We start from the raw sequence: 26,693 nt of genomic DNA on the forward strand, positions 1-26,693 counted from the left end.
AAGAACAGAACCTTGGGGAACCCCAGATGACAAAACAGATTCAGACGACGATTTGCAATTAACTAAAATACACTGTTTTCTACCCACAAGATAGCTCTCTAAAAGATTTAATGTAGAGCCACAAATACCGAATTTAAATTGAAGTCTACGTAGAAGAATGGAAGCCTCCACCGTGTCGAAAGCAGCAGATAAATCTATTAAAATTAAAAATGTACATTTTCTATTATCAATTTCCATTAAAATATCATTTGAAACCCGGGTTAAAGCTGTTTCGGTACTGTGAAATTGTTTATAAGCACTTTGAAATGGTTCATACAAACAGTTATCATCTAGATGGGCCTTTATCTGAGAAGCAATTCATTTCACCAATATTTTAGAAATAAAACTTAAGTATATGTACTTGTTGGTTCTAGATTAATGAGATTCTTAAGATAGGGAGGAGTAAGGTTATTTATAATTTTGTATAGTAATTTTAGTTTGTGTCGATTTCGTCGTTCTTTGAGTGGAATAAACCCAGTTTCCGTGTAGAGGGAGGCGTGGCTAATACCCTTAACGCAAATAGTGCGTAGTGCATCAAACTGAAGGGATTCGAGTCTTAGCATCTGTGCAACGTTCTGATAGACCTCGCAGTACGTCTTCAAGAGAAGAACCCACATTTTCATGCCACGTGTAGTTACCCCCCCCCCCCCCACCGCTATGCTACAAAGCTTTTCTTGATCGGCTCAAATCAAGCAAGGATCACCCTAGATCAGACTCCATTCGGTAACGGTTCTTCATATGTAGACGGGATTGTAGCGTCTCACTTTGACAATCATCATCGTCCAACAAGGCCAATCTTTATGGACGACAGAGGTAGAATACACCGTGCGTGGGCTGTTGTCTATTTTAGGCACCAGGAAGCCACTGCTACACTATCTGGGCCAGTCAAAAGCCCTGAACAGAATCTAATTGAGCATATCTGGGACATTCTTGGGCGTAAAGTCCATCAGAGGAATCCACCAGTGCTGAATCTTGACGGCTTGGATCAGGCGTATCGCCACCCGAGGAAAATTTATGAGATCAAGTTTTGTGAGAGCAGTTTTGTGTGTAGATTTCGAATCCGAGTGGACGTTTGAGAGTGCTTTGTCGAGATTGGGGGAGTGGGGGGGGAGTGAGGGGGCGCCGATGCCTAAAATTTGATGGAAATTTGTTACCGTTGAAATAAAAGTGATAATCATCTAATTTGTAGCACTGTACACCTCTAAACAAACTCACCTGGCATTAATTACTAAACAGATGAACACAACTGCTTATGTAGGGAGCAGAAATTGTTAAAATGTGGATATCAATACACTTGTACATTAAATTAGCAAAACATTGTTTCTAGCATACCCCTTGGACAACTGGAATATATATAATACCCCTTGGACAACTGGAATATATATATCATAAGTTAACCGATAACCTGTCAGGTTTATTGATGCCAGGAGAAAACTGGGTACCGACTTTTACAACCGGTCATAGAAACTGATTGTATAGAATTTAAAGGGCGCTTAAAAGACATTATTCACAGTGTCTTTTCATCTAAATCGGGAAATGTTAGATATCAATATTTAGTTGTTAATTACAATTCCGTGTATTTTGTTAAGAACCATAGTGATTCCAAAAATAAATACACTGCCAACAAGATAATTCAGATGTTGGACTTTTTAATTGATAATATATTTGTTGAATTAGGTGGGGAAATACATCAGCAAGTGGTAGGTATCCCTATGGGCACCAACTGGTAACCATTTTTTGCTGATTTGTTTCTGTATTCTTACGAAGGCAATTATTACAGGCACTCGTTAAAACAAATAAACGATTAGTCAGACATTTTAATTCCACTTATCGATATATCGATGATGTTCTATCACTGAATAATCATAAATTTAGTGATTATATAGAATTCATAATATATCCTGATGAGCTCGAAATTAAAAATACTACTCACGTGACAATTACGCTTCCTACTTGGATCTGCGTCTCGATTTTGACAATTTCCATAAACTGAGTGTTAAATTGTACGATTAACGTGATGACTTTGACTTTTCGATTGTTAACTTTCCATTTATTAGTAGTAACATTCCAATATCAACAGCTTATGGAGTGTTTGTTTCTCAACTAATTCGTTACGCGAGAGCTTGTTCCTTTTATTCTGATTTTTTAAGTAGGTCGAGGCATTTGTCATTTAAGGGATACTTGCCCAGTAAACTCACAAAAACCTATAAAAAGCTTTTTATGGCCGTCATATTAACTTGATTACTAAATATAACATGTCCCTTTCGGCTATTATTCCAGATATATTTAATTGATGCGTAAACTATCTTCCTGATTATGCCTACTACATCCGTGAATACTATTCATCATGAGCATTTTGCATATAAAAAGTCCATTTGTTAATTACGCTATTTTACCGAAATTTCGTGTAATGCTTTGGATACAGGGCCGTGACAAGCTCGGTGCAACGAGGGGGCGGGAAGTGTTCTCAGGGATGCTGTAAAATTGACAGACAATGTATATCTGTGGTCGACAATTTTTTTCCTTGTTTGTCGTGTATTTTGTACATGGTGAACAGTTCATTTGCTGATTACACTATTTTGTCTTATTACACTATTTTGAGACTTCGAATTGTGTCGAATGGTTTGGATTGTTCGTACTTGGTTTTATTTTATTATTATCAAGGAAAATTCGTAACGTCTGTTGAATTCCAATGATCCTGCAAATTGTTGGCATAAAACTAAATAGCATGGATTACTCCTTGTGAAACTAAGAGTTTATTTTTGAAAACTTGTGGTTGGCATCAATAATTGATTAAATAATTTTCAGATACAAGTTGATAGCATTCTAATTATCACGCATCGATGACTGCCATTGGGATTGACATATTAACATAACCATCTTGATGTATACACCATTTGTTATCGAAATACATCATACAAAAGGAACTTCCACAACCTTTAAGTTCAATATTTAGAATTTCCATAAAATGTAGAGATTCAGTAAACTTGATCTACTACATGTTTCTAATATTTTCAATTTTCTCGTAAATTTTTAATGAAACAGACAGCCACCATTCTATAGAAAATAAGAATTTTACTTCGTTAAGCAATGTCACATTATGTACTGTGCATCTGGAAAAATGGTCTTAACAATTATCAGAGCAAACGCCAAGTGTTAAAGATAATATGGATTGCCAGGCAACGAAACACACGCACTCAGCAGCTATATCGTCCGAGCAGTTCACAAGCGTTTCTCATGTTTAATATTTTGTGGGTGAATTTACAATTTATAATATCCACGGATAACTTTTGTCGTTTGGGCGTTCACTTAAGGTACTACAAAGTGAAACACGAGATATTAACGGAAACTCTTGAAATTAAATATGCTTCTTCATCTCACTAATGTAAACAACATACATTCATTTCAAAAGAATCGGGTGATAAATGTAGTTTGTAGAGTGTTCACAAGAAATTGTGGAGGACGGTGCAATTTACAGACCGACGGGAGCGACAATATACGACCACATTTCAATGGTCATCGTTCAACATTTAACCATATCTCCCGCCATATTTAAGTATCGGACAACCTCCTTAAAGCCCTCCCAGGAGAATTTAACAGGTGGATCTGTTTTCACGAATCTGGCCAACTTAAACGTAGAAGTGTAGGATTTCATATTGACATGTACCAGTCATAGTTGTTGATTTGATAGTTTTTTCTCTGTATATAGTTTAAAAACCTATTTATTTTTAATCCTAAACTATTAAACTCAACCGTCTAAGCGTTTTCCATAATTTTACCTGGATTATCGCCTTTATAATTACCTGGATTATCGCCTTTATAATTGTTTGCGTTTTTGACGTTCTAACTTATGACGTCAATTGGCAGACGATCGCCGTTATGTAACGTCATAATTTAGCAGACTGGTGGTATATTTTCGTTGACTTCCATGTTTTCAGTACTAAGTTTCCCCTGTTTTATAAAAATAAGGATCTACGCCCTTGTTTGTTTGTTTCATATAAACGTTTATTGTTTGTGGTGTATTTTGTGTATCTTGTTCAGTTTAAATAGATGAAGGTAATACAGCATATGGATATGATACTTTCTATTTCTCGCCAACAATGATGGGTGTTTCGTTTTCATTTCTTCATAACGCGTCACTGTAATAAAACATACGATTTAATCCAAGGAATGAAGTAACTATACATGTTTTTTTTTGTGAAAAAGATGAATGTGTTGGTTTCTAAGCGAAGTGGCGCCATCTGTTATCACATATCCGGTACAACTGAGTCCGATTCTCAACCAAATTTATTACAAAAACTTTTGAAATTTTACAAAATGCATTAACATGGCAGATTCCGATGTCACCAAGCTTAACATGACTCGCTGTCCGCTTGCATTATAGTTAAGAATCTTGGATATCTCTTTTTATCCAATGTCGTCGTCTTCTGGAATTTAATGCGTTGTGGATGCTAAAAAAGCGCGGAATAAATACAATATACATCCCCCCCACCAAAAAAAAACAACACCTAATGTCATTTTATTTATTTTATTGCCATTGTTATATACAAATAAATATGTTTATAAAACTAAATATCTAACCGTTTCTATAAATAAAGCTTTGTGTTTAAAGATGCCTTCCCACCTACAAAAAAACCCATTCAAATTAATTTATTTATTCAAAGTAAATTTCAAATCCCTCTCGAAACATTTTAATTGCAAGAAAACTACCGCATTTCGTAACAATCTATGTTAAGCAGCCATGTCGCATTTCGTAACAATCTGTGTTAAGCAGCCATGTTTGCCACGGGACTTGATTGTGGGAGAAATGAATTTTAGCTATTATTTGTTGTTACTCGCTGTCCATTTACTAAAGCCTATATTAATTCTTGCATTGTACTGTACCACCTTCTTTTACCGGCGATTAATGACAGTCTACTGTAGGTTTAGCCCCACCGAGCTGTTCTTACTGCCGCTAGCCATTAGATCAACACATACGACCCGTTTCTTACCAGTTATTGATACCCTTACATTTTTGTCGTTAGGGGGCGCCATGACTGTTTTTTCATGGAATCCAGTATTTATCTAGTACGATTGAGTGTCAAACAAATATGCCAAACTTTTATTGGAAATAACTACCTTATACATGTTAATACTTTCCAGGGAATGCGCTTTAAATATATTTATGAACCATTACAAAACTGTTGATATATTTATGAACCATTACAAAACTGTTGATTTTTCTGCACATTTTTTAATGGATGTAAAACTCTTTTAAGCACGAACTCTCAAAGAGCTTTGTGGTCAAAACTCAAATTCTTTTCTAACGAGTAAGAACGATATGAAGTAAAAAATGATGTTAATAAATCAGCTTAAATTGTGCTTCGTTGAATATAGGACTAATCATATTCGGTATTTTAACAATAATTTACCAAATGTAGTCACAATATACCAGTCTTTATCACTACACACAAATACATCTCTTTTCTTGTTAATTATAAGATGAACGTGTCATCCGTATTTGGTTACAGCTTAATTAAATGAATTATATATCCAGAAGACTGAGTGGAATTGGACAATATTATATGATATATACAGTTTCAGTCTATTCAAATAGTTGTAAGTAAAACACATAAACGTACAACCACCTCATCTAGTACTGACAGTTAAATTAGTATTCATTAAAATTCATTGGTTATTTGGTAATAAAAAAATAGCACTGTTTGCATTCTTGCATTATATTCATAAAGGTCTTATGACGTCATTTACACATATAAATCTCTTCCTCTTCCAAACATTGTTTACATTTGACGTAACAACACCATATAACCTGACAATGACACGCCTTCTTTACCATGGTGTGTTGTACATTATAACCACGCCCACAGCACATTGTCTCACAGTTCTTATCCTTGTCACAAACTCGCCCACCAGTTCCTTCTGTATATCGACTTTTACGACAGAAACTGGGCGATTCGTCCATATATAACAATTCACCGCGGCGAGGTGATTTTCCCTCCGTATTGTCCGCATCGGCATTTGGATTCGTATCCACATTTTTCACCAAAAGGCTTTTGCCGGTGGCTTGATTTGTATGACTGAGCACTTTAAGCGAATTGTCATATTTATTTTTCAAAATTTCGCCGATTTTGTTAAAGGGAGATAACTGTAACCAACATGTTTTTACTGTGCAGGAACCGGAAACACCATGGCATTTACACGTGGTATTCACATTTTCTTTCACAACCTGAAACGAAATAGAAGAACAATTTTAAAGATAACTTAATTAACAGTAAGGACATTAGTTCTCTTTAACGACAATTCTAACAGCATGTTAAAGGAGCTAAATCGCTAATATTTGGGACCTATAGAAATTGACAAAAGTGGGTCGCAACGCATATAATACTGTAATATGAATGTATATAAACTGATTTACATTCAATGGTTTCCGTTTTTACTCCAATTTCAAAATCAGTTATGTTCGGCGAAATAAGCCAGCAGTCTCAAGCGAGTGCAAATTTCTAGCGTCTGGTTATTCCAGTCTACATACGCCGTTTGATTTGGTGCAATGTGTCTAGCCTCGTCCCTCGAGTCTCTTGATACAACTGGGGCTGAAGCGCATTATGGTACACGATTCGTGTACCAATGGTAAAATGTTTATTTTGTCTTAAATATTGGATACCAAAAGCCCATCTTTTTCCGGTAAGATCACAACATGAATGTTGATTTAATTTGACAAATAAATCGTGTTTTCAATGTTGAAGATTTTGGATGATATTGAGTTAGAGACTTAGCTACTTTAAGTATACGGGTGAAAGTCTTTTGGTGAAAAATAAATTATGTATATTCGAACCCAAATGCCGATGTGGAAAATGCGGGTGAAATTACTTAACCATCGTGCATTATCCGCCGAACCCTTAACCATCGTGCATTATCCGCCGAATCCTTAACCATCGCGCATTATCCGCCGAATCCTTAACCATCGCGCATTATCCCCCGAACCCTTAACAACCCTCGAACCCTTAACCATCGTGCATTATCCCCCGAGCCCTTAACCTTAACCATCGTGCATTATATGTGTTGTTATTTGTTTGTTGGGTTTTTTTTTGGGGGGGGGGGTTGTTTTTTTTTTGGGGGGGGGGGGGGAATTTTTTTCATGGCCCTGTAAAATTTTAAATCTCATATTAAAATATCTGATTGTCACGAAAAAAACATTTCAGTTTCAAAGTGTTCTAATGTCATTTGCCATTATCTTATTTAGTAAATAAGTATAAAATTAAGAAAGTCAAAGAGCAGACAGACTACGAACAATATTGGACTATTAATAGAACGGTTAGAACACCTCCCCATTGTACCGGCTAGATTTATGACATAGGTATGACATGCTATTACATATATATACTATAATTGTGCACATTCTTGGCATTATGCTCGAATGGTACCTTATCGTGTTATTACATCGCCAAGCTAGATGAGTTTTGTGTGTAGAAGAAAGGGTATTTTATTATACAACCGCTTGATCTTAGCTTGTTTTGGCTTCAACACTTCTTAGAATAAACCAAGCAAATGGATTCTACTTATAAAACAAGTGATGTTTATACTATCTATCTTGTCTCTGCCGTTCTGGTTGTTCATCCCCTTTTATTTTTGACCAGGCCAGACGCTGTGCATGTTATACAGATAAATATACCAAACAAACTGTATGACTCCACTAATGACGGCAGATTTTAATCCGATGTATCGAATAAGTCGAGTATTAGCTGATAGTCGACGATGTTCAGCTAATTATTGATCGAGAAGTCGACTACACGCATTATACGAAATTGCTGATCGGGTTAAAAATATTTTTTGTATGAGCCAAATCTTCATATTGCAGGTCCAAATATTCTATAAATTATTAATTAGACATTTATTCACATGACAAGCCTATAATCAACTATCGGGTGACATATATCAATTGGATTAGACAACCCGATTCATTTAATCCGTTGGCTTTAGTGGAGTTTGCATAGAAAACTTTGTTATAGAATTTAAAAAAAAAACACAACCCAGCAGATTCGGTGATTTATATCGTAAGCGGTCGTATCAATATATCGTAAGCGGTCGTATCAATATATCGTAAGCGGTCGTATTAATATAAGGTAAGCGGTCGTATCAATATATCGTAAGCGGTCGTATATCAATATGTTTAACGCGGGTTATTTGACTCCAAACTATAACGTTTACACTTATCGAAAACATTTAGGTTTGTACATCAGCATCACCCTTTCTTCAGTGCACAATGCATACAAAGTTATCAAAAACTATAAATTCACACTTTATGGCTTGGTTTGACCATTATCCCACTTATAGAGTCAATCAAATTCGTATATGTTTGGACTGATGTTCTTTTTGTAGTTCGCAAAGAATTAAAAATCCCTCAATTCACGATCAAAACCTTTAAAAGGTACTAAAACTGGTTCATTTCAAATAATCGTAAGTTTTGCTACAACAAGACGTTGAAGAGCTCACGTGTGACAATAAGAGAGGCTATCATTTGATAGTCCCATGGAAAATGACAGACGTGATACGATGGACTATTATTCACATTTAACGTGGCGTTTAATTGACAATATTGAGTTAATCTGTGGATCGCCATATTCTATGTATCAATCTGTCAAGTGGCGTTAATCGGTAAACTTGAAAAAAAAAAAAAATAATAATAACTTTGTCACAGTTTGTAAACATCTCCATTGAAATTAGTTCAACCGTCGTGGGAAATAGATATATGGTTTACTAGCCGCGTAATGGAGTAGAATTGTGTGTAAACGTCGTCGTATATTTCATGCGACTGTTTATAAGATGTAGGAGGCACATTTCTGAGAAATATGAAAATAGTCTGTCGTTAGTTTATAATGAGAAACTGAGATGAACACCTCGCAGCAAATATTCCGACATTATTTATAAACACGAGGTTACTGGTTCATCTTATTGAGGGGGATATTTTCTTGTCCTACTTAACAACCTGATTATCTAAAGAAATGTAAAAAAAAATTGAAGAAAGGTGACGCCGATGATAAACATGTACCAATATTAGAAATATTTAAACATATGATTAGTTGTAGGTAAAAGCCAGCAAATTCACCAATCATAAGGTGGCGTTACAATCTGTGTAATATCCATCAATATACACAAAACAAAACAAATAAATATTCAAAATACCAAACATGATTAATAGGAGACAAATACTAGCGTTAATGTAGAATTATTACTGAAACATATCCAAAGATAGGTTGCCAGGCAACGAAACATACGCCCACAGCAGCTATATCGTCCGGGCAGTCAACAAGAGTTGTCACATATTTTTACTTTTTTCGGTAATGAAACATTTATAATACATTAAAATCTGATTAAGAGTAACAACTTATTAAGTAATTATCAGAAAACCATTAGAATTTGTTTGGTTTTTATAAAGTTCTGCCCCATCCTAACGTTTAGTATACAAAACTTTTAACATCATGGATTAAGCTGTTCAAGTCATAAAGATTCTTGATAATCAATATACTTGTTCTTCTCAAGATCTTAAACACTGTGTATAAATTTAAAGTCAATCGATATTAACTTTGGCCTCTAGAGCGTCCACAAGATTTTTCAAAGTGATCAAAGGCCATAACTCTGGCAAAAATTATCGGAAATCGCTGATTATCACTAGGCTTCTTCGTCTCATGGTCTTCAACACTGTATATAAATTTAAAGTCAATCGGATATTAACTTTAGGCTCTAGAGCGTCCACTAGAATTTTCAAAGTGATCAAGGGCCATAACTCTGGCAGTAATTATCGGAAATCGCTGAAAATCAATAGGCTTCTTTGTCTCATGAACTTAAACACTGTGTATACATTTAAAGTCAATCAGATATTAAATTTAGCCTCTAGAGCATCCACAAGATTTTTCAAAGTGATCAAGGGCCATAACTCTGGAAGTACTTATCGAAAATCGTTGAAAATCATTAGGATTTTTCGTCTCATGACCTTATACACTGTGTATAAATTTAAAGTCAATCGGATATTAACTTTGACCTCTAGAGCGTCCACAAGATTTTTTGAAGTGATCAAGGGCCATAACTCTGACGGACAGTAATTATCGAAAATCGCTGAAAATCAATAGGCTTCTTCGTCTCATGACCCTAAACACTGTGTATAAATGTAAAGTCAATCGGATATTAACTTTAGCCTATAGAGCGTCCACAAGCAATTGTGGACGCCGGACCGACGGACGGACGGACGGGGGCGACAACAATATACGACCACATTTCAATGTGGGCGTATAAAAACAGATCATGACTAATTAAATACTTATATCATTTGCAGATACATGTACCCTAGACACGCAACAATGAGCGGCATTTTACATTGGTTTTAGAGTTTCCCAATTACGTTTAATATATCAATAAAAATATTGGACTAGAAAGGACGCTTAAACGTAACGTAAAGTTTCCAAATCAATGTCTGAATATTTCCAAACATTAAATAGTGGAGATCCATTCATGCCTTATTTTGGGTTTTTTTTAAGTAGATAACTAAATAAAGTAGTTTTTAAACTGTGTAAGCAAATATAACGGAGCTGACAATATTAATGTGACAAAGCTTGACAGCACCATATGGGATCAGTTTCAATTCACATTTACTTTGCCTCTTCACTAATCAATTGTCCATTTAAGATAAGAATAGTTAAGACGCCTGGCAAGCTAGTCTGCTGATCAAACTAATGACAAACCTTGTTTAACTAGTGTCAAATATCGCGGCTTTTGTCTCTGACTGAAGTCCCGAGTCATTTCTTATCCTGAGCCGTGAATTGATCACACCCACACGCATGCTGTCGTCAAATCCAGGCGCTTTAGCCCGAGTGAGGACACCGCGGTAGAGCCGGGCAAAGGGTGACGACAACCATATCCCCCTAGCATCCACTCTACCCTGCTGGGTCAAACCAGTGAAGAACCACACGCAACTGGTCAATCAATGGTAAAGAATATTTTACGCTTGTCCACAACAGCTAAATCGTCCGTACATTCAGCACAGGTTTTCGAATCGTGATTCTTCTATAGGTAATATGTGACCAGAGTAATCCAAGAGCGCTAGCCCAGAAAGTAAAATATAATGAAATAAGCGCGGGGTATACATTTCAACTATACTGGAACACGCCCATAGTCGGACGTAAATATACAAGCGAGAGAATGACGGAAATATACGACCCGGGGCAATATAGGACTATATATCAACCTATCTGGCCGGGGATTCTTCGATTAATATTGAAATAAATGTAGAAAGGTCATTGACAGTGTCACGCAGACTTTCAAGCTGACAAAATGATCAGTATTTACATCTTCTTTTACGTGAACGTCAATGTCTACACGGGGCCTCCGTTTTTTACGTCCCATCAGAACGACTATACGCTGTCCCTTACAAGGCCCTTCGTCCTACATCACTGACAAGGAGAAGCCACGTCGGAAAATCCAGATGAACTTTCTCGGCCAACACCTGGATCGAACACGGGATCTCCAGGTTGGCGAGCCAACATCTTACTCACTGAACCACCGCGGCTCCGTATGCACCTAATGACCCAATTCAACATGCGGTTTTTCTACAGCAACTGTTCGGCAGTTTTGAAAACCAGGTAACAGTACAAGTTGTTAAAGCCGAAGTATTAGATGTATTTATAAAAGACTCGCATCGTCTCCAAACAGACTCGACAAAATGACTTTTTATTAACCCAGTCGCGGATTAAAAGTATTAAGTGACCAATATTTACCATGAGAAGAATTAGCACAGTGGTGTACAGCCGTCAAGTAAAGATGTAGTAGAATGTTAAATCTTCAAGTCTGATCAAACATCGTCCATCTTCCACCACACACCTCACGTTTCTTGTTTAAAAATACTATCATGCCGTCTAAATTTTACCCTACCTTCTTGGAGCAGTGTCCAACCTCGTGGGTTTTCTCCGGGTCCTCCTGTTTCCTCCCACCGCTAAAGACCCCTACGCGCAAGCGAATTATTGAAATAAAATTAAACCATATGTTAGTCCCAAAATGACCTAGTTTGTGTCGAGTGGACGTTAAACCCCATTTCTCTCTCTCTCTCTTTGGAGCAGAGAAATAGGACGTAAAACCCCATTCTAAATTTATGTATCATTGCTATCGATATAGTGAATCGGCATAGGTACGCTTATTATTACTACAGAAATCATCCATGATTCGGGTTTTCGTACTTTGACCACGTAGTTAAGGTATCACGCGTTGAACGTCAAGATAGAGAGAGAGAGAGAGAAATGGGGTTTAACGTCCACTCGGCACAAACTAGGTCATTTTGGGACTAACATATGGTTCAATTTTATTTCAATAATTCGCTTGCGCGTAGGGGTCTTTAGCAGTGGGAGGAAACCGGAGGACCCGGAGAAAACCCACGAGGTTGGACAGGCGACCCTACTCCTTGTCACGTACAACCGGGGAATCGAAACCACGCCAGTTGACTCAATGACAGACTTTATGATACAGCGCGCACGTGCTAACCATTCAGCCATCCAACCCCCCAGTCAAGATAGAAAAACGCAAAATATTGGCATTACTTCGCTGCACTCTGCCCAATATTATTCTTGTTACTTGAAAGACAAACTGATTTAAACATCTGGATTTAAAATAGTTAACATTATCTCTAACTAGCAGGATACCCGGCTTCCCTCGGGGGTCATAACTCCGAAACCGGAAGTGGTAGACTAACGCCACCTGGCCAATGTTACTCCCCGGTCCGAGCTACCCCTATACCCCAAATTTCAGACTCGGGGCAGACCTAGTGTAGCCGCCAACCTCGAACAGACAGACTTCGCTCGGGGGGTCATAACTCCGAAACCGGAAGTGGTAGACTAACGCCACCTGGCCTATGTTACTCCCCTGTCCGAGCTACCCCTATACCCCAAATTTCAGACTCGGGGCAGACCTAGTGTAGCCGCCAACCTCGAACAGACAGACTTCGCTCGGGGGTCATAACTCCGAAACCGAAAGTGGTAGACTAACACCACCTTGCCTATGTTACTCCCCGGTCCGAGCTACCCCTATACCCCAAATTTCAGACTCGGGGCAGGTGTAGCCGCCAAGCCCGAACAGACAGACTTCTCTCGGGGGTCACAACTCCGAAACCGGAAGTGGTAGACTAACGCCACCTGACCTATGCTACTCCCCCGTCTGAGCTACCCCTATTCCCCAAATTTCAGACTCGGGGCAGACCTAGTGTAGCCGCCAACCCCGAACAGACCGGCTTCGCTCGGCGGTCATAACTCCGAAACCGGAAGTGGTAGAATAACGCCACCTGGCCTATGTTACTCCCCCAAATTTCAGACTCGGGGCAGACCTAGTATAGCCGCCAACCCCGAACAGACAGACAGACAGACAGACAAACGACAGTCACAAATATATATATATAGATTAGTTCACATGAAGACAGATATAAAATCATTGACCCATTCTTAAGATTCTATAACTGTTATTCGGCGCAATAATCGAAACAAAGAGCATACATAGATCAGTCCAGGGTTCACATAAGTCCTTTTTCTATAAAGCAGAGAAAATAGGTTGCCAGGCAACGAAACATACCCCCACAGCAGCTAAATCGTCCGAACAGTCAACCAGAGTTGTCGTATATTTTTACTTTTGTTGGTAATGAAACATTTATAATACACTACAGTAACAACTCATTAAGTAGTTATCAGAAAATCATTAGAATTTGTTTGGCCCATGCTAACGTTTAACAATCATTGAAAATCAATATACTTGTTCGTTTCAAGACCTTAAACTCCGCCAATCAAAACGATTATATATGGGCGTAAACACAGTGTATAAATATAAAATCAATCAGATGATAACTGTCGTCTCTAAAGCAATAAACAACATTTTTCAAATTGATCAAACGCCATAACTCTTCGGGCAGTAATTATCGGAAATCGATGAAAATCAACAGGCTTCTTTGTCTCATGACCTTAAACACTGTGTATAAATTGAAAGTCGATCGGATATTAACTTTGTCTTTAGTCTCTAGAGCGTCCACAAGTAATTGTGGACGCCGGACCAACGGACGTCGGGGACGACAATATACGGACACATTTCAAGGTGGGCCTATAAAAACTAATACCGAATACAAGGAAGTAATCGGGGAAAAATAGGAAAATTTATATTATTTCGATTAACTATTAAATCAGAGCAATCTGATGAAAACATAGATCTAGATTTCATTCCGTTTTTCATATTTTTGCTGGTCACCACTACCGGTACACAAGGGCAATTTTATCTTCAAAAATTCAAAATGAATTGCGATTTCTGTACACATACAATTAAGTCTTATTCATTTAACCATATACGGTCCTTGATTGAACAACTTCTTTCACTTTCAACAGTTGGCTATTTATCCACTCATTTTCCCTAGTAGTTGGCCGGAGGATGACTTTTGTCATTCGCGTATTCACAGTGTTCAACAAAGTCAAACAAGAGCCATAACTTTAAACGCAATTGCTGAAATTGCTGAAATTCAGCAGACTTCTTCGTTTCACTAACTCAAATGGTGCATATAAATTCCATACAGATTGGATGATAACTTTTGTCGTTAGAGCATTCACAGTGTTCAACAAAGAGCAACAGGGGCCATAACTCTAGATGCTATCGACGGTATTTGCTGAAATTCAATAGACTTCTTCGTTTCACTAATTTAAATAATGCATATCAATTTAATACAGATTGGGTAATAACTGTTGTCGTTAGAGCGTTCACAAGGTTCAATATCATAGGCTTCTTCACCTCATGAATGTAAGCAACATAATATATCAATTTCAAAACAATCAGATGATAAATGTAGTCTGTAGAGTGTTTACAAGAAAGTGTGGAGGATGGCGACTGCAATATACGATCAGATTTCCATATGTGCGTATAAAACGGAACAATAGAACACTGCATGCATTACTTTGAGAATTAAAAGAAGCTTTGAACGGATTTAATATGTCTATACAACAGATGTATAAAGGCGAGAAAGCAGGTGGTATTTCAATAAATAATATCTCTCAGTAATTGGCATTATACACTTGTATATTTGTATAATTTAAATGTGTATAATATGTGTTATTTAAGGCGTGTTATACGAATTATATTAAGTAATAAAGATTATGTGCATGTTATCAGTAAACTGTCAACGTATCTATGGATACCCTACATAGCTGCCATCTTTTAATCAGTATAAATGGAGAACACGGTTGGAAACCTGCTGCAGACCACCACCCTACCTTGTAAAACTTTATCTAAATTATCGTCATTTAAATGTCAAGATTTATGTAGTTTTTTGATCAAGTAGTGTATTTATTTATTAACCTATATTATAACCAGATAATTACCTTAATGCCTACTCGGCTATTGTGTTGATCCACTTTAGCACGTACATCCTTTCCCGATTTTCGCGCTCGTTTCAAAAATTTTCGAGTAAATTTTAATCCAAATCTAAGATTATCACCACAGCCACCCCACAACCACGCCTTGCGATTTTCTAAGTGTTTTGATTCATCACATGTACATCTGTCCAACACACCACGACTACATGCACGGGCAAATGCATGAACAAGCCCTGCTGACGATAATGCGTACAGGAATGACGTTTCTGAGAAACCTGAAACGAAAAAAAAAAAAACCCAAAGAATCAAAATAATGGTCCGATACATATTTCATTAAAGGAGGTAAATCTCTAATATTTGGGACCTGGAGATTGATACAAATGGGTCGCAACGCATATAATAATGTAATATAAATGTATATAAAATGATTTACATTCAATCGTTTCTGTTTTTACTCTAATTGCAAATCAGTTATGTTCGCAGAAATATGCCAGAAGTCTCAATCGAATGTCAATCTCCAGCGTCTGGTTATTCCAGTTTACACCGATAGTATTTATTACGCATGCTCTCCAGATAAGAATATGAATTGTGGAATATGTCTAGCCTCGTTCTTCGGGTCCCTTGTTACAAATGGCGCTGAAACTCATTATGGTACACGGTTCGAGTACCATAGGTAAAAAGTTTATTTTGCCTTAAATATTAGATATCAGAAGCTTATTTTTTCCCGGTAAGAAGACAACATCAATGTTGATTTAAATTGACAAATAACCTGCGTTTTCAAAGTTGAAGACTTTGGATGATATTGAGTTAGAGACTTGGCTACTTTAAAAGCTAATTTAAAGTCATCATTGATAAGACTGTCCCATTTCCCAAGGTACACTGTGTCGAAAACTAATGTTTTAATAATAGCCCGCTCTTCTAAATTGTCTTATGTTTATGCTAGAAAAATGTAGTTTTAGGGCTTGAATTATGAATTTTCAAAGTGTTCAAGTTTTGTGTAATGTGGGTGTAATTAGTTCACAATATTTCACAATATATGAAAGTTTTAAGAAAATTGAAATGAGAATTGTACTAGCTGGTAATACAGAATACCTCTATTATACGTGCCCTGCGTATCTGGCTTACGTTCATAGCCACATTTGGCCTGTCAGTGATTTCATCTATTTTTTGTTGGGTTTTGGGGGGTTTTTTTTGGTTGTTTTGGGGTTTTTTTTTAAATCAGGTAAGACTTAAAACAATTTCTTTTTTATATTATGAGACTATACGAATGGCTGTGAGACTTATTAAATCTGTCTACGTCATATCATTCATGGTCTGCACTAAATGGTCTTTACGTCTTCTAGGAGGCTGAATATCAAATTTTAACATACTTATAAAACTATATTAACAGTTAAAATAAACAAGTTGGCTAATGTCAAAGTAATTGTTTGTAAGAATTTGGCATCCATCTTTGTTATACAAATGGTACATATATTATATAAAACAAGTCAGTGAGTGCATAGGTTCATTGTAGATGTTTCTGTGAAATTCATTAGGAACTGGTATACGAACTGGCATGATTGGTGGTTGTTATGATGATGTTATCACTGTTTAAAGCTGTATATCAAATACAAATATTTCCTTGTCTTAAGAATTGTACAACTGACATTTAATAGCCATTATTCAGGCGTCATATGTATACTAGTTTAGATTTTAACTGAACTGAAAGGACGGGATGATTGAAGACTTACATCTGTGATTGCAGGTTTCAGTCCAGCTAGATCACGTAAACCTCTGTTGTATTATCCTCATTACCACCCCCGCACACATCACTCTTGGAATGGCGAATATCAGGTATGCTATCTAACCATCAAACATTGACATTAACACAAAAAAAACACGAATCCTATGGAATAATATGGTTATCTTATAGCTTGCACTGACCTCTTTCCGAAAATGAAGATAACAGACCGGCTTAATGATACATTATTTGGATTTGAATTTTATTGTAATTTTGGCCAATAGTCAATGCCATGAACATATATACAGCTTGTTTCTATGTGTACACGTACCTTAACGAAATGACTGATTTGAAGTTGTACAGACTAACACTAATCAGTGCTAAATAAACAGTTCAACCTTTGATGTAACTATAAGAATTATAATAGTTTTATTTACATCCATCCATAACATTATCCTCCCATTACCACAACATTTTAAAATAATTCTCTCCTCTCCCAAACAGTTTCCACATATCAATTCATATACGCTCATTTTAGAATGAACTGGTTTGAAATGATCTGATGATGTAGATAACTTTATCATTCAGAATGTCAAGGTTTGATGTAGATAACTTTATCATTCAGAATGTAATAGTTTGTAAGGATCGGGTGAGAACTTGACAAATATATAATTTTCTTGTTGAAATTAAAACGTTTGCTTTTGAAACACATTGAAGGCGTCATGGTTGACCCCACAACAAAGGGGAGGGTGGGGGTATGACTTCTTTTATACACAAATACAAAGCTCATCGAAGATGTCCAAGACTAAAGGTAATAAAATAAAACTAGACCAATGACTAGCAGGCAATGACACATACCCCCACAAGAGCTTAGATATCTGATCAATCCACATAGGTTGTCGCATTGTGAATGGTGTTCTATTGCAATTTATACATATAAATATCAAGTATATGGGATAATAACTTTAGTTGTTAGAGCGTCTAGAAATTGAGTAAGGGCAGTAACACTAAAAGTAATTAGATTATTTACTACCTATATATATGTAGATTGTGTATACATTATAGGGATTTCTTTCACATGTGCACTCATACAGAATGTTGTAGTGGTAGTTAAACAATCTAAACGATTTATCCATATTTAAATTTTCTTAGCTTTATTATTTACCACTATGCGTTGTTCCCGTATAGCACTAAATCACTCCTGTGTCTATTTCAACCAACGGGTGGTAAATAAAGAAAATAAAAAGATCTGTTTCCATTGATAGAAAGAAGATTGTCTCGTCGACGTAATAATTATTTCTCCGTGTAGAAATTTTGGATGATTCAAAAGTATGAAATGGTATCTAAAGAACTACAATTTAACAACGCGGTAACCCACAAAATCAACTCAAATCAGGAAGCGGGATTATAAACTGTGTGTTTTCAGGTAAACTGTAGAACAAAGGGCGTTCGACTATAATGTGTTTCCCACAGGAAAGGAAATGTTACCCAGTCCTTCGTGCATAAAATAGACGGGAGACAGGACTTGTTTGAAAAGCACACCCGTTACAAGGTGTAGCCTGTAAGTCCGGACCGGCAGGTCATGGAACGCTGAATATCGACAGGGTTCTTCCTCCCATGATCCGGTGCTATGTCTGCTAAAATCGATTCAAACATACGTTTTAAGTTCCAGTACAATCGGATAAAAATTGTGACCTCTGCAGTGTCCACAAGCAAATGTGAACGTACGCACAGACGGTCAGGGGTGGCGGCATAATACGTCCACATAATAAAGCCCATATTGTCCCGGCCCTACCCCCCTACATGAGACATCCTTCCTAAGGGCACCTTTTCTCCCTATTTCCCATGAAGTCTACGTTTTTGCCTTTGTATATTGTCATAAAAACAAATGTACGTAAAAGATCCCATGGAAAAAATCTTCTCCTCAGCATTACATATAGCAAACACTGAGCGAATGTTAGATAATTTATATGCTTACTTAGCTTGTACATTTTGTAAAGCAGTATAGATCCAAGGTTGAAACACTGCAATATTTTAATTCCAGATGTTACATGGCACTGAAAACGTAACAATCCATCAAGTAACTCCCGACAAAAGGAATCAAAAACCATTTATCGGAAATAGTTGAAAATTAATATAGTTTTTTGACTTACCATCAGATACTGTTTATAAGTGGTAAAGGGTTATAACTCATACACTAATTATCGGATATTGTTTATAAGTGGTAAAGGGTTATAACTCATACACTAATTATCGGATATTGTTTATAAGTGGTAAAGGGTTATAACTCATAGGATCTTGATGGAAATAAATACTGCGTATACATTTCAAGTCTGTCGGATGACAGAGCGTCCACGAGGAATCAATAATGTGACATCGGAATGAAATAATAAAAAAAACATTGAATGGAAAGAATACCACCGCCTTTAGATTCATATTATGGTGCTCGAAAACAACTGACATATTAATTTTGCTAGTCTACTTATTTAATAATACATTGGTCGTGATTAAAACTACCGAACCATCGGATAATTCAAGATTATAATTATTTTATTACATCACTCCAGTGAATGCGATATATTTCATCATTTTATCATATCACTGAACAAGGAAAAACCAGATCCATTTAAGCTAAATATAACTGGTGGACGTCTTTATCATTATGTTGACAAACACGGTTAAAGAATTTAGCCTTGTGAATTCAGGAACAACTAGTACAAGAACAATTTATTGCCAGTAATTTTTCATGTGCTAACTACAAGATAATGTTTGTCAGTCAGATTTACCCAAATGGGAAATGTCATAAAAAGTGAGGAGTCCTTTCAAGAAAGGGTGAAATATTATTTTTGTTAAACCAGACAGAAACATCATAAATCAGCCGAAGGTCCACGCGCATTACATGACACCATTCTATTACTGCAAGTTAACCACGAGCGTTTCAACAGATGTAGGTTATCGTCGTAGTCGAACCCAGAAATTGTGTGGTCCGTATTTGTCATCACCCGCGATGAGTGTGGGTGGGTGTATGTGGGAGAGCTAAGGGGGGGGGGGGGGCATTGAAGCTAAAAGATTGATCTTTAAAAAGCCGATGGGTTCATGATGTGTGGGGGTTACTGAACCCCTATCTTGCTAGGGTAAAATAGTCAATTACTTGTGATGAATGGCAGTTTTTATCTATGGTTCAGGTTCAATGTTCCATCACATTTTAAAATTACCTTATTGGTTTTCTAACGAAACAAATATTATTTTCTACACTAGTTTTACGAGTATCTGAGTGTTGGCAGGGATGTTTTGTTGTTGGTTAAGTGCTTGTTCACACAACATTTATCAGATTTAGTGTGGAGGACTGACCTGTATGTCTGACTAGGGTTAATTACTTTAATGTACAATAAGAGTTATGATTCCACGCCTGAGTGAAAAGTTAACTTACAAGTTTTGTGTCAAACGGACAGTCGACCAGGATCTAAGATGAATTCAGGATTCTTTATATTCACCCATGTCACGCCTATTCGAGCCTAAAGTGCACGATAAATACACTAGACGAAATATAGTATAATCAAAATATATATTAAATAGGCGACGTCCCCTGGGATATTTTCTGGAATTGAAAACAATTATTGCACAAAACGTAAAGAATTGATAGAGATCATCGAATACAGAATATGAGTTTTTGTTTCCTTTTGTTTTTTTTTTACAATGTTGTATTCGTCAGTTCTAGCAAGCTAAATGTTTAACTCGTCGTGTGAAACCGATGTTTGCAAACATTAAAACGCTTTAATTTATGGATTGCATAGTATCTGTCACTGTCACATTGAGCCAGACACTAATAACGACTATCAACTGGGATATCGTTAACAATTCTTTAACACACCGTGTCCTGTCCACATTTCCCGGTTACTTTAACACAATAATCTGGCTAACTTATCATGTCTTGTCTTATTCCAATTTCTTTCTATTTCCACAGCTCTATACACTGAATGTTGTTAATACCCTAAAATACGCTATTACATTGTATTGTTAAACCGAATGTCTGATTCATTCAGTAACATCGATCGTAAAGGGTATAAAATTTAAATGTTAAAATTTGCTCGACTTTCTTTTATTAGAACGAATGATGAAAGATATCCGGGTACATTGATATGTTACCCATCACCAAGAAACTCCCAACAAGCGCTTCAATTAGTTAAATGCAGAGATAAATGTTATGCACTTTGTAAGACGTGTATACTACATGTATTTAATAAGATTTGTGGCGTGTCACGTGCACCTTCGGAAAGTTAAAACAAGATGTCACCAAACTTATTCAATACTCAAATTTATTTAGAGCGCGCAATAATTACCTGATGATATTTAGTTTGCGCTCACCCCGACCCCGACCACGACCCCGCCACTCTACCTCTTGTACCTGACCATTCCGATTTATTAGTATATATAAACGAGTATATAGATGGTTTGATTGATGTTTGGTGATAAGGAGAAATTAATATAGATAAATACGAACAAGACGACATAAAACATCTAATATACGTTTACAGGTATGTTAGTATTGGACCCATAAATTACAGGCCTACTTAGATGAGATTAAGTTATTTTGTCCACCTAATCTCAATACACGTTAACTTATAAACAAAGGAGAGTAGTTAAACAGGTTGAATATTACCAAGCCAGACTCAAGTTGTCTATATAAGAGGATAGGTTAGACCTTTATTTATCACTTGAACGTAATTAGTTTTTTAATCTTTCAAGTACTTCATTACACATTATCAAAAACGGAAGCGGTGCAATTCACTAATCATTTCTTTAGGATTCTTTGTTGTAACTTTTTTTTATTTGTGTGCACCCATTTACGGCATGAGGATAGATAAATCCCACGATTTTACGGCATGAGGATAGATAATGATGATGATGATGATGATGATTAATTTATTAATCATATGAATTATATTACAAAATTAAAAGCTTATGCTGAAGGTAAACTTGTTTGAATGTAATAAGGGGCCACAGTTGACTCGCTAGCCGAGGTCCTGTGTACACATTGGCGTGAACGTAAAAGATCCCTTGGCAGTTGGAATTCGATATAAGAGTAGACCGTAGCGAAGCGGTCCGGGCAAAATTTCCCTCATAGCACACTGTATGGTGTGGGTCCGTCCTCACTCGCCCGGTCGGAGCAGAACAGTAGGACGTTCATTTCTTTGTTAATAGTATACTCTGCTTTTATTAAATATAGCAACGGGTTTTGTAATTTCATGAAAATAAATTTGGACTGGTGATAGGTTTGATGCAAACTACGACGACGACGACGACGATGATGATGGCTATGGTGATTAAAAGTATAGTCTCGGTTGTTATTGGTACCGTTGTAACATTAATAACAATTCTCGACTATCCATTTTTTAAATTAAATCATTAATTGGCAACCGTGTTTAAATCCGTTAAATGTCCAAAGTTCTTGCGAGTTGATTACAAGCTTGACATGTTAATAAATGTCTAAATGTCCAAAGTTCTTGCGAGTTGATTACAGGCTTGACATGTTAATAAATGTCTAATTAATAATTTATAGAATATTTGCCAAGGCTAAAGAAAGATCTGAAATAGACACATTTAGCTCTTACATAATGCATGTTTAAGGTGTAATTACGGTTATTTATTTTGAATAACGGTGTTATCTTCCCAATTATCACAATACTGTCAATGTATAATTACCTTTCTTGAGTATATTTTGTCTATATTGTCCCAATAATGGACAATTCCATCGTTCATGCTTGAATTGGAATTGACATTCTATCACAGCTAGTCTACTGGCTTCTACAAGGCTATCTGCTATTCCTTTCCCTCTTCTGCACATTCTTTTCTGTTTCCTGTGTAATTTTAACATCTCACAAAGTTTGGCTGATGAGTAGCGATCACGATTATTGAGACCGTCTTGATATCCCAGGGTTAGGGAAATAAGGGGTTCCCTTGACGTCAACCTGCAAGTATAATATTAAATAAATGTTTTCAATCAAATGCAATAATTATATACACTTAATTTCTCAAATATGGTCCCTGGGATAGATAAACAGGGCTGGATTAGCTTAGGGCATCATGGAGAAGCCTAGTGGAAACGTCACTCAGTAATCAGCAGTAATTGTGCCCTGTATATTCCAGTTCATTAGCTAAATGACATCGAAACAATTAGTTTTCCATTGTTTGTCTTTTCTTACTGTTTCAATTATAATGGCGTGTATAAAACCTCAGAAATCGATAACCACGTGTTCAACGGATTGTTTCGGGTTTTTTATTCTTTACATTTTGAATTGTATACTATATGAGGGCACCAAAATCTTCTAAGTGTTTAGGGTTTCTATAGGTCTTATTCCAACACTGTGGATTAAATAAAGGTTAACAAAAATTTATTTCCTTGCAAAAAAAATAAAAAAAAAACAAACAAAAAACCGCTGATAATTGATACATTGACTTTTCACATCTTTATTTAATTATGTTTTGTGAGGGTTATTGTGAGTGGGGGTGGGGATTGTTAGATACGTTATCAAAGGTATCAGGTGCACACGAGACTCGTGTGTTAAACAAACTATACATTAGACAACATTCATTACCAATGGTAATAGTTCACTGTTAAATTTCATAGTATTTAATTCGACAAGTTATATTGACGGGACCAAGAACTGGGGAAGTCAATAAAACATGTATTGGTGGTAAAGTACAGGCATGTATTCACCTATCAAAACCTTTTAATTTTAATAGTGTAATGGTTGTAGATGAAGTTTGTGGGTTAATATAAATGTAGTTCGCAGTGCTTCTGTCTTCATCCCTTATCATTTCTTATCAGTTATTTATAGAGATAGAAAATATATCCAAATATTTACTAAATGAAAGAATACCAGAGACATGGCTCATTTATTTCGACGAGACTAGCATCTGGTATATCCCTTTTATAATACTTCGCTTGCACATTCATTTTAACAGTGTGGGGGGGGGCGGAGAAAACCCTACTCCTTGCTATGTAGACGCCTGATATAAAACCTCAACTCTTGACATAATATCTTCTGAACTTTTGAAAAGCATACGCATAACATCACCTCACCAGCGAACGCCGGCATTAAACTTCAAACATTACTATTATTAATTGAATAATTCAGTTATGTGCATGGAACATTTGTGCCTGTCTCGAGGAGTGTGTTTTACGGCAGAGCAAGCCAGATCGTCAAACATTTTAAAAGTAAAATATAAATGTGCTATTAATTATTTTATTATCTAAGAAATATACAGAAGAAATTAATAAAACCAATATAAACATTCAATGTCCAAATGGCGAAATTTGAATAATTCGTGAAGTAAAATATATTGAAATTATAGCGTGTTTTTTGAAATAAGAATGAAGAAGTGAAATTAAACCTCGTTAGGTTTCTCTCATGTCAGTTACTTTTCTTTTAATTTATTTCAATATGAAAATATCGTACGAGATTTTCTATAAATGGGCGCAGTTTTCTGTATTGAAAGAAAGTGAAGACGAGTCCCGCGCGAAATTCTTTTATGGTGTAGTTTCCTTCCTCTAAAATGTATTTTGTTTGAATAAATATTATGTAAATTTGTCGACTATAATAACTTAATAGGTTAATCCAAAACTGAACATCTGCACGTGTAGTGTGAAAAACATTTTACTTATATATCACATGCTTCTAATTCTGGCAAAACTTTCTGTATTTAGAAACGATACAATTTCTCGTTGATATATTCAAATTATAAATAGCAACATTGAAAGATTGCCCCAGACATGATTTCAATATAAGAGTCAGATTGAATATTAAAAATGAATCTTGGCGCACATTATAAATTATAAACAAATTTTAGGGACATAAGACAGCCAGATAGACAGCAACACGTGCTTTATCTTACAATTATAGCAAGATCTGATCTACTCTAGGTTTGTATATTCAACGTATATCAAGTGAAATACTAATAATCATATTAGATAAGTGTTTGTAGTAAATAATTAGGTGAATATTGTATGGATGGGAGTTCTCATCCCAACTCCCTCAACATGTTATGCCAGTAAATATTTATTACGTTGATATCTTTAATAATATAACAAACATAATTAGTTTTAACCTTTTACAAATAATCACCAATCAAAAGTGTATAAAAGAAAATGAGAACTGATTTTGTTACCAACTCACTTGGAGTAGAATTTAGAAATAATGAAAAGTGTTATTAAATAGAACATTTAAAACTCCAACACACAATTACTAGCCTGGTTTACCACCATGTGTATAGTTAACCAATTTAACTAAAGCACTAACTCATTCCTGTACAGGATCACATAATATATATTTTTAAAAAAAAAAATAAAATCTATCTATTATAAACATTTATCGTACTTACCCGAAATATCCGAATACCATGGAAGCCGAGAGAATAATTAGATGTGAAATACAGATGCACTTTTCATACGATAACTTCATGGTGATTAGAAGGTAATACGCCTAACATGTCGCTCACATATTAATATTCTATACAGCATAATAATAATAATAAACCACACCAGAATATTCGACGCATGAGTTTTTTGTAAAATTGTAAACTGTCTGTTGTTGATGTATTATTATTCTAATCATTTGTGTTCTCGGTGAATTTGCGAGGCTTTGTACTCTATAAAAGAAAATCCGTTTTTCCGATTTAAACCATTTGTCACAAATACACCCTGAATGAATTTATATTTCCACATCGACCACACAACGTAATAAACTGACACCGTGTCCCTTTCAAATAAAATAATTTATATGTTGGATCCAATCGTACAAGGTATTTCAACTACGTTGGTAGTATTTTGTTAAGTGAGAGAGAGTTAAGACTGTCGCCACTAAAAGCACATCATATCATCTCAAGTAAAGGCATGTTGGATCTAGCGAGGTGGCTTCAAGGGGAGCTATACACGTCACGCGGACGCAGTTGGGATTTATCATCTCTCACGGGCAGTGATTCTTTTTTTTACCGCTTAGTGGTCACTTAGAACAGTTTTGCGAACACAATACCTGAACTTGACTGATATAGTTTAGTGATACGCGTCATCGTTTTGCTATAAACTAGTGTTACGTTCCAGGCGTGCACTTTGTAAAATCACAATTTTTACATTAAAAGTGTAAGAAACATCCAAATATATTTTTGCAGACCATGAAATAAATAGAATGAGATGTAAGATTTATAATTGTTTAAAAGTATGGTTCAATATAATTTATCGTCGACACCGTATCATTATATCCTTAGTTTTCAATGATAGTACCCACAAAAACATATATTCCTCATCACATATCGTCAATATAGTCTATATGTAACATATTCTGCCGCAGCACGGAACGATGAACCAAATCTTGTGTTTCACTGATCTTATTTTCACGACTGTACATTAAGAGTAAAATGTAATACTATGTATATTTATAGGAGAGTAAGCGTTATGTTAATATACTAAACATTGTACAGAACTTACATTGACAACACACTAAATACCATTATTACAGAAAGCTTTCATACTCAACATTTTATTAAACTGTTGGCGTGTCATG

At 35.9% G+C, this 26,693-nt stretch overlaps 1 protein-coding gene across 1 annotated transcript; it reads right to left on the bottom strand.

The window, feature by feature from the left end:
• Positions 1-4,553: 4,553 nt before the first annotated feature.
• Positions 4,554-26,020, bottom strand: LOC126832545 (protein Wnt-9a). The gene is made up of 4 exons (XM_050563388.2): positions 25,516-26,020; positions 22,837-23,102; positions 15,420-15,688; positions 4,554-6,265 (listed from the first exon to the last, which is right to left on the bottom strand). Exons 1-4 carry the CDS (start codon positions 25,593-25,595, stop codon positions 5,780-5,782), a joined length of 1,101 nt encoding a protein of 366 aa, XP_050419345.1. The 5' UTR covers positions 25,596-26,020; the 3' UTR covers positions 4,554-5,779.
• Positions 26,021-26,693: the final 673 nt, after the last annotated feature.

Source organism: Patella vulgata, chromosome 9, assembly GCF_932274485.2.
Source record: "Patella vulgata chromosome 9, xgPatVulg1.2, whole genome shotgun sequence".
NCBI lineage: Eukaryota > Metazoa > Mollusca > Gastropoda > Patellidae > Patella > Patella vulgata.

Excerpts from the sequence above, each read along its gene's own strand:
- LOC126832545 (XM_050563388.2), bottom strand. The coding sequence starts at position 25,595 with ATGAAGTTATCGTATGAAAAGTGCATCTGTATTTCACATCTAATTATT. Across the intron at positions 23,103-25,515 it reads ATGGTATTCGGATATTTCGG|GTTGACGTCAAGGGAACCCC; the intron begins GTAAGTACGATA and ends TTATACTTGCAG. Across the intron at positions 6,266-15,419 it reads ATAGCCGAGTAGGCATTAAG|GTTGTGAAAGAAAATGTGAA; the intron begins GTAATTATCTGG and ends ATTTCGTTTCAG.